The following is a 16533-nucleotide window of genomic DNA, read 5'->3' on the forward strand; positions in this document are numbered from 1 at the left end:
TGTTTATGTTTTGTGCTGTGTTGGTGTGTTTAAGTAAGTAAATGTATTTGTGTAGCACATGTCGGGATACAACAGGTGTTACAAAGGTGCTTCACATCAAATCAAAACACGAAACAAAGAAATGCAGGTAAATTACAAATAAACTAGAATGAAACGTCAGTTTAACCTCCTACAACCTGGTTACCACATATGTGGACATCACATTTTTGGTTGTCTAGACCTAAATACAAAATTTTGCTCTACAAGGGCCTGATATCCACTTACGGGGACATTATACTGCCACTATTCTATCAAAATTTAAAACAAATGTCCTCATATGTGGATCTCATTTTTCTCATAAACAAAAATCAGGTAAAAAAATAAATAAATCTGGTAATTCTTTGTTTTTACATTCATCAGGTCACAATCAGCCCAAATAGCAAAGAAAAATTAAAAATGCATGCAATGAAAGAGTTCGGGTCTTAGGGGGTTAAAGCAATGAGAATCACTGTTTAATTTTGTGTGGAAGGTTTTCTGGTAATGCTGCTAAAAACACATTGTAAACATTTGTTTCAGAGATGGGTTTGGGGTGCTCTGTTTGGCTACACTTCCCGTTTCTGGATCTTTTGGAGAAAGTTAGAACCCTCTGTTCAGATGTTTTTCAGAAAGCAGGTAAAACTGAGCTTCCTGTCGCTGGGATTCTGCTATAATGCTGCAGCTGTCGGCAGATGTTTGTGTCTTGCAGTGAACCATCTGAGTGTCTGAGGACTAAAAATAATTTTTTATTTTTGATGCATCATGAAAACAATCAGAAACTTCCCGTGCTGCTGTGTCAGATTAAAAGTCTCCAGATAAACACTGGAACTATCTTTTTTTCTCTATATGAATCAGACACGTTGTCTCTGTTTTAGGCTCTAACCAACGGACTGCTGATTAGACAAGGGGAACTGCTGTCATCTTCAAGGAACAATCAGCAACAGCCATTTCTGTTGGAGCGTCTTTAGAAACCACTGCATCCCAGCTTGAGGAGAGAAACTCAGTCCCGTATTTCAGGATCTCCTGCCCTGCTGCTTGAGGTCGAGTCCTGTTTTGGAGTCAGGCACACTCACTGGTTCTCCTGGTTGGCAAATTGTCTGGCCTCCCAGAGCAGAGCTCCCTGGTTCTTATGTCGATTGACTCGAGTCGACTCCACAACCTGAAAACAGGCCAAGACGACAAGGAGTTAAGGAGACAAGGAGTAAAGGGGTTAAGGTTACAGGAGAAGCCCATACCTCGTTGTTGATCTCATCAACTGGCTGGATCCCTGCGTACTGTAAAGAAACAAACAAATAAAAATAGACTCCGTTATTATTGTGCAGTTTTAAAACCTCAGTTCCAACAGTCAGGACGCTGGTTGAACTGCAAATAAAAACAGAATCCAATGATCTGCAAATCCCATAAACTCATATTTTATCCACAATAGAGCACAAAAACACAGTAAATACTCAAAATGAGACATTTTACTGTTTCATAACAAATCTGAGCTAATGTGGAATTTGGCAGCAGCGACTTGACCTAAAAGTTGCGACGGAGCAGCAAAAGTGTGTCAAAGTCCAGCAGTGCAAAAGAAAAGATCAAAGGGAGCTGGCAGCAGGTCAGCCACGTGATCAGGTGGAAAAAGATCCTCTCAGAGAGGTGGAGCTTCTCAGAAGTTCACCAACCTGTTTCAGAATCACAGTCCTTGCTGTGAACATTTTATCAATTACACAACATGACATCATCAGCATATTCAGTGGATCTGAGCGCAGGGATGAGGCTGTAAATCAGTATTGGATTTCTGTGATCTTCAGCTGTTCTCCTCAGCTCACAGACTGATGTTACGGAAGAGGAAACATGGACCTGTCTAGATGTGTTGCTGCCATCAGATTCAACACAAGCTCATATTTTTATTAAAACATTTACCATGGTTAAACATTTTATGTGTTTTCTGTGTTCTGTAGTAAATAATATATTAGTTTAATAGATTTACAGATTGTTGCATTCTGGCTTGTTTTACAGTTCACACAGACCCAGCTTTGTTGGACCTTGGTTTTTATTTTATTCACTTCCATTTTATTTGTGCAGCATCATTTCATTGACAACGTCTAAATGATCATCTTCATCATCTCCTGAAGCAGGAAGAGGCTGAAAAAGCAGAAAGAGCAAAACTACTTACTGCACTCTCCTCCAGCTTCAGTTTGGCTCGATACTCCTCAAAGTTCTGCAGCAGAGTCTCCGTCAGACCTCGCACTGCTAGGGAGGGGGAGGAGGGAGAGGGAGAGGAGGAGGTCCAGGGCCGAGCCGTGATGAAGGAGACGGAGGGCAGACGGAGGGAGGGGCGAGGAGAAGACACGCTGGCTGGTTTCTCTGAAACACCGTGGAGGAAATCATGAATGACGTCATATGTGACACGCTGTGATGTCATCAGTGTTTGAACAGCAGCTGTTTCCTCCGATCATGTTTTTTTTTTTTTTATTATTTAAATGGAAACAGAACTTTAAACAGGAAACACATTTAAGGTGGAGCTTTCCAGTTTTCAGTTATATTCAGTGGAATCATTTTAATGTGAAGCTGTGGTTGTTCCTCTAACGGCCAGCAGAGGGAGCAGTAAGTAAGTCCTCAAAGACTTCCATGTGTCTGTAGCTACTAGCTGTCTGGTAGTGTGATATCCACTAACACGTGATCACATTTATGTGAATTCATTTATATTTAAGCTATTTTACTTTCAATGTAAGTGATATTTTCATTTGAAAATTTGCTTGCAGGACACATATATAGCTTTCTACAGGTGTTGCCACATGGTACCTGTAACACTAGCTTCACCGTGTTCGTGCAGTTGGAGATTTTGGAGCATTTTTAATGACATCATCTGACCAATTGTATGGCTGCTGAGAGGTTACTGTACCAACACACAGTCCAACAGGTCTAAGCTCCAGTTTGGGTGTGCAGTGAGATTTGAGGATTATAATTGGATGTTACTGAGCACTGGTTAGCAGATATCTGTGTCTGTGTGATACACCTGTACAGTCTGAGGATGCACACTGATGATGATCATGCAGCGAAACTGTTAAAACCAGGGGTTCATAAACCAATGAGTAACATCACAGAGGTTGGGTCCATCTTTTATCTACAGTCTGCTCATCATGTCTGCTGTGAGGCAGGGTTTCTTAAGATTGCGCTGCTGCAATGTTTCCCAGCGTGGATTCTCTGGATAACAGAATGTGCTGATTGGTCGCCTGCTCTGATGAGCGAGTGTGTGTGTGTGGCTTTGGAGCAGCTGTTACTGATTGACTGAAGTGGATTTCGGTGCTTCTCTGGACTTTGATCATTTCTTTCGTTGAGTTACTCATTCTCTGATTTTTATGTAACAAGTTTACCTTCCTTCCTGCAGATCATTTTCACACTCCTTCAGTGGATTCCATTTAAACCTTCAGCAGCACTCTGTCTCTCTGCTCTGATCTCTGGGTCTTTTATTTTGAAGATTTCCCCCTCAGCATCACCTGTTGTTAGTCACTTAAGTCAGAACATCACAAACTGGGTGTTTATAAACAAAAAAAACCCCTGTTAGTAAAAGTTGCTTGTGAAAATCTGATGATAGCAGCAGTATGGCGTTATTTTTGTGCCACTATTCTGAGCGCACGTAAAAACAAGTTGTTGCATTGCATTTTGAGGAGAGATTTATTTTGAGCAAAGAAAAACTAAATTTGAGTGAACAAAGAGAGACCAAAGAGAGACCAAAACAGGCAATCAGAAGTTTTTGCATCCAAGTGTGTGATTGGTTGGTTTTGTGGCACAAATATAACAGTCTATAGAAAGAGTTGAACGCACAGGGAGCAGAGATGTTCAGAGTGCAAGCGACACACCGCGAACAGGTCCGCAGAGATCTGAGCAAGAACAAATGCAAAAACTGAGCAAGAGGAGCTGTTACTGTGTGTTTCTATGGATAACAGCAAACACTGAAATACATTTTTTGCATGCAGCAATGAATTTTGTTCGCTCAAAATGTAGCTTTTCTTTGCTCAAGATAAATTTCTCCTCAAAATACAACACTTGTAAAGAAAATGTTTACATGCGCTCAAATTTTTTTTACGTGCACTCAGAATAGTGGCACAAAAATAACGCCATACAGCACCAGGTGGACAGAGGAACTGCAGACTGAAACAAACCCTGAAAACTACAAACTAATGACAGTGATGAGCTGGAGGAAACTGTATAACATCCTGCTTGTCCTGAGTATGGATACATGTGAGCCTCACAGCTTTTCTTTGTGTTTTGTTTTTTTACCACTTCATTTGTTGTCTTTGCTCTGTTTGAATAAAGCTTTAAATAGTTCTTTTGAAGAACATCTGAGAACAGCTAAGCGCAAATATGGTTATAGGTTACTGTTTGGCTTTGTGGACATTTCCACATATTTGACTTTTAAACCTGCTGATTAATTTAAGCTAACAGTGATGAGATGTGTTTAACCTTCAGTCAGTCACTGTGACTGCTGCTCCACACATCGTCCCGAAACACAATAATTTAATGCAACAGAGCAGGGTTACTGTGAAACAGCATATTTCAACCCAAACCATCTTTTCCTAAACATAACTGAGCGCATTTTAGAGCCTTGAGCTGAACATGAACCACAGCATTGGTCAATGTGGGCCTCCTGGGAGGTTTTACTGCTGGACCTGATGAGTCACTCAGACACCATTGGACCAACAACAGTGTTACATGGGTTTAATAAGGCCGGTGACAGTTAGAGTCTGGCCATACATGGCCACCATCTCATGTCAGAGTCTTAATGATGTCATAGTGTGATGAGTTTTTCCTTCAGACCAAGTGCTGGTGTGGACTCTGAGGAGGAACCGGGTTTGAGTCCAGGCCTGTTGGGGGATGCCTCTGTTCAGACTCATAAACACCTCTGAAACACTGAGTCAGCAAATTCTCCCATGAGCCACTCTGATGTGATTGGGTAGGTTCAGTCCTCTTTCTAATATTTGGTGAACATTGGGCCTCGGAGAGGTGTGTTAGTGTCACCGGTGGACAATAAACTCACAAACCAAAGCGCTGGCTCTGTTTAAGGCAGCAGCCAATCCCCCTGAGAGGAAACACTCTTTCAATCGTGGTTTGGTGTGTGTTTTGACAGTGAATGACAGGCAGAAGATATGTGGTTGGTTACAAACAGGTGAAAATAGTTTTCCTTCAAAGATTACTGAGTAACAGCTAAGCCCTGTTCCTGCCGGAGTGGTGAACTTTGACCTGAAAACAGCCTCAAAAATCATATTTGGTCCTAAGCTGAAATTTATGTGGAGTCTTTCCTGAGATATCAAAGGACTAAAATCTAATGAGGTCTGGAAACATCAAAAAACGTTTAGACGTGATTGGACTGTCAGAACAAACTGACATTGAGAATTATGGGGCACTTTGAGTTTGCTGTGATCGGGTCAACAGTACGTACCTGTTTTTATCGGCGGGTAGAACTGACTGACGGCCTTCTGGGTCGCTTGTTCCACCAGAGTAGCTGGAGAGAACAGCTGCTGTTTGGCTTCCTCCCTGGACTCCCTCAGCTCCTGCTCCCTTCTCAGAGCCTCCTCAATTTCCTTCTCAATGAAGTCTGGGGCTCCTTTTCCTCTACACTGCAGGCCAGTGGACTTCAGGCTCTCCCTCCAGGACTGAAGGGCTGTTTCATTTTGAGGTGTCAATGCTAGGGAGGCAGTAGAGGAAAAGGAAAACACTTGATCCTGGTCAAGACGTCTTCTGTCCTGGACCCCAGAGTCTATCTCGATCAAGGAAGAGGGAATCGGGCTCATTTGTTTTTGTTCTTCAGGGTGTCGATGAGGACAGCAAGGAGATGGAAAGACTTCACTTGTTTCAGACTCAGGCTGGCTGCTCTCCTCTGTCCACCTGTCCTTGTTTCGTGGCTCCGACTGACTTCTAGTCTCTTCGATATTCTGAGAAGGATCAAGCTTATTCTGGTTCTCGTTTTTGACCTCTCCCTGGACAATGAAGCTCACTCGAGTCTTCTCTTTCATTTTGATCGGTGCTGGTCGTGGTTGTAAGCGTTTGGTTTTGATCTCAACCATCTGTCTCCAACTGTCACTAAGCTTCAGGCCTCGAGAGCGGCGCAGGTTCTCCTCACGTTCCTGGATTAACCGAATCTCCCGTTCAATTGGGGTCTCACAAGCACTAGTGGACTTGATGGGTCTGTTCAGCTGCTGTACGTTATCGTTGAACACCCCATCATCGCTGACGTAGCCACCACCCACCTCTCCTGATAGCTCCTCCAGTCCAGAGTCCAGGTCATCAAACACGCTGCTTTGCCTGCTCAAACATTCCTCAGTCTGGAACACCGTCACCTTCTTCTGTCGATATGCTTCATCTTCTTCAGGTGCTTTAAACTGTGCTGCGTTGTTACTTGTCTCCACCTTCTTTGGTGTGGTTACATCAAGATCTGGCCACAAATATGACTTCAGGTGTGTTCTTGGGGACTTCAGAGGACTGGACGGAGCCTTCAGCCGGTCCTGCTCCAACTTCAGAAACTGTTGTCGGATTGTGTTGAAGTTGATCTGCTCCTTGTCGATGGTTCCGGGCTCAGCAGGACGAGGGGGTTCTGGTCTGGAACTGACTGGCTTGTAGCTTAAACTGAAACCTTCTATCAGTTTGTTTGTAGACTGGCTCAGGTCCTCCTGGGAGCTCAGCTGGTCCTGAAACCCAGCACTCTTCTTTGGAGCTTGGGTACGAATGATCTCTTTGCGAAGCTCCTTCTCCTCTTCCTCACCAACCACTCTGATTCCATTGTTTGCATCAACTTTGTACTGCAGGTCTCCGTTGCCCTCTGAGAATAGACTCTCGGGTTTCTTGCTGCTTGTGTAGGTCTGTAGTTTGAAGCCCTTCTCTTGCTTCAGGGTGGCCAGCATAGCCTGGCGCTGGGGTGAGACCATCCAAGCTTCATTATGCTCAGCCTTGGGGCTTCCTGGATCTTCCACAAAGGAGTAAAACCCACAATGAGAGCCTGAGCTGCTGCCAGGACTGCTGGGACTGCTGGGTTGCCACTCGTCACTGGAGTTTCCCCCATCAGGCGACACAGCAATCTGCCGGGCCTGAACCACAACATCCTGAGACTCGTCGCCCTGCTGGGAGGAGACGACTACGCAAGGCTGACTGTGTGAAACTGAGATGCTCCTAAAGGCGGTGTCCAGGTCATTTGGACCTGGGGCTGGTACAGCAATGGTGCGTAGGTCTGATGGTTGGAGCGTGGGGGACAGAGGCTTTAAAACCCAATTCTTTGGAGTGCTGTCCATGGCTGCAGGTGGTGTGGCAGAACCAGCGGGTGACAGAGGTTCTGACAGATGGTGATGAACAGAACTCGACTGAGAAGATGGAAAAGTCAAAACATCCTGATGGTTGCCCGCAGAAAGTCTCTGAAACAACAGGGAGGAAAGAATGGTTACTGTGGCAACCACAGAGGACAGCAATAGGGATAGGACAGTTTCTCTAGTAACAGGAATCAATTTGGAGGGCTGATTGGTTGCATTGGAAACATCCAGTTCAACTCAGTTTTAACTATATAGTGCCAAAGCACAACAATGGTTTCCTCAGTGCACTTTACGTTGTAAAGTACAGACCCTGCACTGAACATAAGGGTTGAAAAGACTCAGATCCATCCAAACATGGAGCCGGAAGCTGAGACAGGAGGTCACAGCAGACCGGTTATCATCGGGCAGGTGGGTGGAGCTGCTGTGACCACTTAAAGAAGTTTATCAAATCCATAAACTTCAGAGCAAACCCTGAGCTTTGGGGCCACAGGGACTCATTGACCTCATCATTAGGAATGTGTTTTATATGAACGTTGTCACTAAACACGAGACACAGACAGGAAATGAGGAGAAGCAGAACCGATCCACTAATCATTTCCTCTACTTTTCTCTGTACATTCACTAAGTGTGCCGGATTTATCCAGCTGGGGGGCTGGTTCAGGGCCCCGGGGCACGTGTTTGACTGTAGCATGTCTGACCTGAACTGGAATCAGCAGCTGAGTTTTTATGGAGGAAATTTAACTGAATCCAAGGAATGATAGATCAATGATAACGTTTACAGCGACTCTCGTAAAAGACTGACTGAAGTCATATGACCGTTTATGGGAAGGCAGCTCGTCTGTGGTCATGAACTCTAATAATTAATCCACCATAAAACGGATAAAGTTCAGAGTTGCTCGGATAAAGGTGGAGGTCAGAGGGTTATAAACCTGCAGCAGTTCAAAGTTCAAAAGCTGACAAAGTTGTAAAAAGGCCTGTTAGCACGGAGAACTGCGGCTCAGAGCCGTCACCAATCAGCTGAGCATGCCAGGGTTACAGATACACACACACACCTGAGTGCAGGACATCAGGTCAGGTGTGCTCCTCACCTGTCTGTGTCTTTGAGCTGAGTCAGGACTCAGACCGGCAGTGATGGCCATCTATAATCTTTAGTCCGTGCAGGCTGGAAATGCTATGAGGTGCTCAGAGACAACATTTCTTCTTATTCTTTGTCATTCCAGCATTTCCTGCTGTCAGGGACTCTTTATGCTACCGTCTCCTCACACCTGAGCGCCCCTGAAAGAGCTTCAGAAATCACTTTAGCACTCAGTAGCTGCTCTGATACCCCTGTGGGCAGTTATGTGGGCATCTGCGAACTTTTACTCCGTCACGCCACAGGAACAGACCGGCCTTTCAGAGGGCCTCTTCTGGTCCCCAGGCCTGTTATTTTATTCCCTGGTATAAAGTCTTCTTTCACCTGTTTGTGCAGAAATTCACCAGCCAAACACGAGCCGCAGATGACACTCGACTGATTCCTGGAGTGTTCCAGACAGCGGCGGCCTCAGAGCACCCTCCTGTCTGAGCATGCCTGATAAGCAGCTCCTCCTGCAGACAAGCCGCTGCTGTCACCTGATAACGTGTCCAACTGTTTGGAGACCACCCAGAGACCCAGAAACTGATCCTCGGGGGGCAGGGCTGTAAAACTTTGTGTTTCGGGTGCTTTCAAGAAGTAACCAAGTCCTGGTCATGTGACAATCAATAACTAATAATAAGGCAGCAAGGTGTGAAGGAGTATACTCTCCTTCGCACCTTGGATTCAGAAAAATGGCGCTCCCAGTCTCATCACTAGTCAATGATTATAAATATCATTAATTAAAGATGTTATTGATTACAGTTGTTACTGATTAAAGGTCTGATTGATCATGTAAAGGTAGATCTGAGCTGATTTCTTACCTCTGATCAGTTTTCTGCCTGCTGCACAGCCTGAAGAACAACTGACTGATGTGCCAAAGGTCACTGAATGCCCACTCACAGGCCCCGCCCCTAAAGCAACGCCCCACCCCCAGAGACCAGTCTTTAATGATATTCCTAACAGGCAGTGGCAGCCTGTGAGTGTTTTATGGTAAGACGCAGAAGGACAGGAGAGTGGCCTCAGCTCGTGATCCACGCTGGATCATCAAACTGAAGTTTCACTCCTGCTCGTAAGAGCACTCCCTGCTGCCCCCCTCAGCTGAACTGCAGCTTCTGTAACACAACAGCAAGTAATGCAATTACACCACTCTGACCTCTGACCCTGGGGACAGAAAGTGCGTGTCTCACCTTCGTCTCCTGGTCCAGACTGTGACACAGAACCACCCAGGGAGGCGTGTACCTGAACATCCTGCCGGTCTGAACTGGATCTGACCAGTTCTGGTTTTGGATGATGATGTTAGTCAGACTCACCTGGTCAGCAGGAACCAATCACCACAAGCCCTGAAGCAACAGTAATATAAATAGGAAGTTACTAAGGAACTGTACCTTTTCAAAATAAAGCAATCAGAAAATTATGGATTTGTTTATGTTCTTAATTGCAAAAATATAAAAATATAAGAAACAGATTTGTCAAACTGATCATCCATTTTGTTTTGTGGTGATAAATCTGTAGATGTTGCTGTACTAACTGCTTAGATACCAGGTTATTTTATATAGTTTTAAATTATAATTGGCCTATATGATTTTTGTTCTTGTCCATAAGCGTATGACTACATGTCCAGTCTAATCGGTCTAATTATGGCTGATTTTATTCTTTTCTTTGTTCAGACTGTTCTGAATAATCATTCATATATTTGCTGTAATGTGTGGGGGTCTTTGCCTTTTGATGACATCACCCTGCAGGTGTTACACAGCTTCCCTCAGGTGTTGATTGATTTAAACCTTGGGATGGTTTGTAATCCTGATGCTTACTCGAGTTTTATTTTTTTGAAATGTAAAAAATGTTTCTCAAATTTTACTAATACCAATATTTTTAACTTATGAAGGCACCTTATGAAAGTGAGAGCAGTGTTTCATGACTCATGAGATTAATCATCATCAATTTCACTGTAATTTTTCTTTTCCACAATAATTAGTTAACACAATAAAACACACCTTTCAGCGTTTCATGCATTTTTAAACTGTGTTTGTTGAGACCTGGAATGTCTTTAAGGCACTTTGGATCACCACCTGTACTTTAAATGTGCTATAGGCTGTAAATAAAATAAATGTGAAGGTTCAGCTGTTTATCATAGTGCATGTTTGAAGTATATCTTCTCATTTCCAAAAATGAGAAATGTGAATGGGAGGCAGAGGACAGGACTAAAGATGCACCTGTGTGGCACACCTGTGCTCAGGATTAGGGTTAATAAGGTGTGGCCTCCCATCCTGGCATTCTGGGCCTATCTATGATCCATGTGCTCAGTAAAGAGTTCAAGCGGTCACTTCATTAACCAGTTTGTTGGGCAATATGGTGCTGAACACAGAGCTCAAATCAACAAGCAGCATCCGTACAGGTGTGCTGATGAAGGTGTGTAAAGGACTGCGTCTTGTCTCTCACAGATGTTTTGTAGACCAGCTGGACAACAGTTGTTTGGACAGGTGACAGCTGGTGAGCTGGCACAATGATGGCTGACTTGAGGTTTTCAAACCAGACATAACAGCAAAAACAACAGCAGCAGCTTGAAGACAGCTGGACGCAATCGGTCATGTGATCAGCTGGGCAGTCAATAAGAAGCTGCAGTATTTATCAGATGTTAAAATCCGTTTTCATTACTAAGACACACAGAGATTAACTCAGAACTAAAAAACATGTTTCTGTTCTTTCTTCTTGACAGGAAATTGTAAACATACGAGTGATATCATGAGTAAATATCATTTGTTTGTTTTCTGTTTGTGTAAACAGCTTTAAACAGTCATATTGTCTGACTGCCAGAGGAGGGCGGGCTAATACTATTTACATTTCACAACATCATCAAACCCGCTAATATATTAAACCCGTCATCAGTCACAAGATTAGAGATTGGACACACAGGTAGATGATGTCATCATGATGTCACACAAGTAAGAATAAAGAGAGGAAAACAGAATGTGGACTCACCCTGCAGTCGCCGACAGACAACTGATCCACGCCAACGCTGTGTGTGTGTGTGTGTGTGTGTGTGTGTGTGTGTGTGTGTGTGTGTGTGTGTGTGTGTGTGTGTGTGTGTGCTGGTCTCTATGGCTCTGTGAGGACATGCTGCCTGGTCCTTACTTCATGTCAGACCTTCAGAGGACTGAGTTCAGGATCAGGCTTAGGTTTAGGTTTGGGCTCAGGTTCCAGGTGGTTTATTCTTCGAGTCTGTTTAATATTCAGAGTTTGGAGGTTTTTCAGTCATTCAATTTTAACATCAGGAGCTTCTGAATAAGTTCTGTTCAGATCAAAAAGTTTGAAAATAAAAAGCAGGTTGTGTTGTTTTTACTGTGAATCAGAAGTGTAACAGGAGCTCTAACGATGTGTTCAGCTGCGATTCCCAGACAAAAGCTGACTTTTGTCTGGGAAGAAACAGACATAGATGAGATAAGGAGCTTCTACTGTCATAATTCATCCACATCAGTCACACTTCAAGATGCAGCTGGTATCAGAACAAGTCAATGTTTGTTTGTTTTAAATTATTATTCTGAAGATAAATCGGCCTCTTTATAAAATGGAGGGACCCAACTGTCATATCTACAGATCTGCCGCCTCTCTCCACAGAAAGACACAGTAACAGTAGTCACAACAACACAAACAGGCAAAGCTTAGTCATTTATGTACTTATATTCACAGAGTCTAGATGGCGAGTTTTCAATAACCTAGATGGCGAGGTTATTGAAACCTCGCCATCTAGACTCTCACAGAGAAGATCAGCTGATGAATTTCACAGATTTCCTGAACTTTTTATTTTATCTGTTCAAGTTTGTTGGATATTCTTTATTTAACCAGTTCTTAGCCATTGCTTCCTCACTTGCAGGTTGTATTTTTAAGAAGTATTGATCTTGTTTTTTGAGTTCATTCGAGTGGCGATATAAAAAAGACTAAAATCAGGTTAACCTGTGCTGATTATTGAAATCATCAGTGTTGCCAAGAAGAACCCACAGGACAGTTCCAGAAAGCATGAAATTCGTCAGCAAACATGTTCTCTAACAGTGTCCAGACTCAGGTATTTCATGCTGTTTTATTCTTACAGTAATTAAAAATCCGAAAGAGTCACGTTTGTTAACAAAGACCCCAAATGCAGACACACGGTAAGCCACAATAAACCAATCAGGATGCAAGAGTGGACGACAGTATAACAAGGCGACGAGGACACACAAATTGAGGGTATAAATACAGGCAGAGGTATTCAGGGAAAGTAAAACTGAATACTACACTCAACAAAAATATAAACGCAACACCTTTGTTACTGCTCCCATTCCCCATGGGATGGACGTAGAGACCTAAAATTCATTCCAGATACACAATATAACCATCCCTCCCAAACAGTGGTCACAAATCAGTCCAAATGTGTGGTAGTGGGCACATCTGCTATATTGAGATAATCCATCCCATCTCACAGGTGTGCCACATCAGGATGCTGATCTGACATCATGAGTAGTGCACAGGTGTACCTCAGACTGCCCACAACAAAAGGCCACCCTGGAATGTGCAGTTTTTTGCGCTATTGGGGGTCTGGGGACCCAGAACCGGTCAGTATCTGGTGTGACCACCATTTGCCTCATGCAGTGCAACACATCGTCGCATGGAGTCTATCAGATTGTCAACTGTGGCCTGTGGAATGTTGGTCCACTCCACTTCAATGGCTGTGCGAGGTTGTTGGATATTCGTGGGAACTGGTACACGCTGTCGTATACGCCGGTCAAGCACATCCCGAACATGCTCAATGGGTGACATGTCCGGTGAGTATGCTGGCCATGCAAGAACTGGGACATTCTCAGCTGCCATCTGCCCTGAACAATGTGAACCATGATTCATCCGTGAAGCGCACACCTCTCCAACGTGCCAGACGCCATCGAATGTGAGCATTTGCCCACACAAGTCTGTTACGGCGACGAGCTGGAGTCAGGTCAAGACCCCGATGAGGACGACGGGCATGCAGTTGAGCGTCCCTGAGACGGTTTCTGACAGTTTGTGCAGAAATTGTTTGGTTGTGCAAACCAATTGTTCCAGCAGCTGTCTGGGTGGCTGGTCTCAGACGATCTTGGAGGTGAACCTGCTGGATGTGGAGGTCCTGGGCTGGTGTGGTTACACGAGGTCTGCGGTTGTGAGGCCGGTTGGATGTGCTGCCATATTCTCTGAAACGCCTGTGGAGACGGCTTATGGTTGAGAAATGAACATTCAATGCACGGGCGACAGATCTGGTTGACATTCCTGCTGTCAGCATGCCAATTGCACGCTCCCTCATTGCTTGTGGCATCTGTGGCATTTTGCTGTGAGACAAAACTGCACATTCCAGGGTGGCCTTTTGTTGTGGGCAGTCTGAGGTACACCTGTGCACTACTCATGATGTCAGATCAGCATCCTGATGTGGCACACCTGTGAGGTGGGATGGATTATCTCAATATAGCAGATGTGCCCACTACCACACATTTGGACTGATTTGTGACCACTGTTTGGGAGGGATGGTTATATTGTGTATCTGGAATGAATTTTAGGTCTCTACGTCCATCCCATGGGGAATGGGAGCAGTAACAAAGGTGTTGCGTTTATATTTTTGTTGAGTGTAGATACATGTGAGGTTATGGTTAAATCAGCTGTAGAGAAATATTAGCCTTATCCTCCCTCGGGGATATTCTCCCTGACTGCACAGTTCAAAGAATAAAGTTTTAATTGTGCAGGAACTGTATTTGTGTGTTTGCATTCACATGGACCAGTTTAAAACGGTCCTGGCAACGCAGTGTGTCCCAGGACCTCACTCAGCCACAAAAACCAACGTGTGTGTGTTTCAGTGTTGCTGAGCAGCAGAATTTATCAGGAATGCTGCTGACCAACAGAAACACACACACAGAGTGAACACATGGAATTTGGAGTTATTTTACTTTGTTTTTTGTGAGTTTTTTTGGTTTTAAATCTTTCCTTAAAGTCAGGTTTGTAGTTGTCATTGTCTGAAAATTAGTGTTTAATCAGTTAGTTTAAGCGGTTCATCACAATAACAATAAAATACCAATTCAGACACTTGGGCTGCCACACACGTTCGACTAAATACAGTGAAACTGAAGAGACCGTCGGTCCATAAAGTCTGACCCCATCCTGCACATTCTTAAAGTGCATCTTTAAAAAAATAATTTCTGTTATTTGGCCTTAAATAACAGAAACCCAGAGTCACAGTTGCTGCTATATATTGTCCCTGATATTTGTGTGTGTGTGTGCAGCCCGCATGCACAGGGTCAAACTTCACTTGTGAACTAATCAGGGAATAACGGGGTGAAAACACAACCTGCTTCACTGTCAGCAGGTACTGTCTCCTGCAGTGGGCGACACTGAGCCTCATTCTGCAGGTTACTAAGACAACAGCAGGAGGCTGCAGAGCATGCAGACGCTGCTGAGTGAAATAAATCCCTCCGTTCTCCATCTGAGCTTGTTTTTATCTTCCTCAGAGTCTCAAACACAGCACTCTGCTGGTAAACCTCTGTGAAGTCACAGACCCACCAAGACAAACCCTCGATCTTCCACTCAGCTCCAGAAATGCTCAAAAGATCAAATAAAAACAGAAAAAGCAGCAACGTGTCAATCACTGTTCAACCCTGCCCTAAATCCTTCCTGCTTCCTGCTCCTCTCTGACCTTAATGGGAACATTATCTCCAAAACAAACATGTTTTATTTAGTCCTGAGACCATAAGCTCACCAGGAAAGAGTTCACTGAGCTCAAAGATCATCTGATGAGGAGACTCATTTCCTCACAGACTTCTATCCAATCAGAGCAGAGTCGTCACCCCCAGGACGTCAGACAGACCCACACTCTGTGTGTGAAACATGACGACCTGATGAATTTCAGACACAAACTGATGATCTGATAATGTTTCAATACTGATTTGTAGGAGCTGCTGCTCAGCAGATATGAACCTGGTTTTAACCCTGTTTCAAGAGCTTTCTCTATCAGACATTGCATCGCTGAAATCATGATCAGCTGTGAGGAGTCTGAAGAAAGAATGAGTTGAACTTCTCAGGTCAAGTGGCTTTATTGTCATTCCCACCATGTGCAGTGGTACAGTACACAGTGAAAGGAGACAACATTCTTCCAAGACCATGGTGCTACATATAACAGACACTCAACACAGGACTAGATAAAGTGCAAGTGAGCAAAAAAAAACAAAAAACTAAACAAAGACAGAAACTATACAGACACAGCAGTGCAATACAAAAGTGCAACAATGAAAGTGGGTTGTGCAAAAGCTAACTTGATGTATTAAGGGGTGCGTGTGTGTGTGTATGAGATTGTGCAAATAAGTGTTTGTGTAGCTGAGATATAGTCACAGTGAACTTTTTTCAAACTGCATTGTATATATTTGATTTTTTATTACTTAAATGGAATTTTTGTAATACTAAGGTTCCACTGTTGTAGTGGGACGTTAATCACTGGGACACTGCTAGGAAACATGTTGCATGTGTGGTGGGTTCCCAGCCAGAGTCGCATGGACTCCACACTGGTAAGGCACATTCTCTGTAGCTTGTCTCCCTGTACTAAATTATAAATTTAAGTTTGGTTTATTTTGCTTTACTAAGTATTAGTTCTTAGGGCTAAAAGTCCCCAAAGTACCAAAGTGATGGAAACTGCCTTTTATCATTATACCACCTATTTATGTGTTTTTCACTAGTGCTAAACAGAGAGGTCTGCTGCTGCATTTTGCCTTTTAGATATATGTAAATAGCTTTTCCCTCCAAGCAGTCCGGCTCCCGAGGACCACACTGCCCTCCTCCACACTGGACTCTCTTCTCCACACACTTCTTGGACTACATAACACTGTCCTCTCACTCCCGATACTTGCACTCTGCTGTATTGCACTGTTTGACTCTGTCTGTGTACTATTGTACTAATTTATTCTTGTTCTTTTCTGTTCTTATTCTATTTCTATTCAAGTACAACACTGTTGTACTTATTATTAGTTTATCTTATTCCTGTATAGTTGTGTATATATGTATATTTTATTTTTTTCCAGTTTATTTTTACAGTTTGCACCTTTGATCTAGGAGGACGCTATTTTGTCCCACTGTGTACTTGAGTTTATA

At 43.7% G+C, this 16533-nt stretch overlaps 1 protein-coding gene across 2 annotated transcripts; it reads right to left on the reverse strand.

The window, feature by feature from the left end:
• Positions 1–479: 479 nt before the first annotated feature.
• Positions 480–9292, reverse strand: misp (mitotic spindle positioning). Of its 2 annotated transcripts, none has more exons than XM_085348571.1 (5): positions 9231–9292; positions 5441–7403; positions 2174–2364; positions 1251–1289; positions 480–1174 (listed from the first exon to the last, which is right to left on the reverse strand). In XM_085348571.1, exons 2-5 carry the CDS (start codon positions 7281–7283, stop codon positions 1085–1087), a joined length of 2163 nt encoding a protein of 720 aa, XP_085204697.1. In that variant the 5' UTR covers positions 7284–7403; positions 9231–9292; the 3' UTR covers positions 480–1084. The 2 variants fall into 2 exon arrangements, with proteins under 2 accessions (XP_085204697.1, XP_085204696.1); XM_085348570.1 differs by lacking the exon at positions 9231–9292 and adding an exon at positions 8387–9212.
• Between the last annotated feature and the right edge of the window lie 7241 nt (positions 9293–16533).

The sequence above is a fragment of the Diplotaxodon limnothrissa genome, linkage group LG23 (assembly GCF_057381915.1).
Source record: "Diplotaxodon limnothrissa isolate DT_005_m linkage group LG23, D_limnothrissa_male_GT1.1, whole genome shotgun sequence".
Lineage (NCBI taxonomy): Eukaryota > Metazoa > Chordata > Actinopteri > Cichliformes > Cichlidae > Diplotaxodon > Diplotaxodon limnothrissa.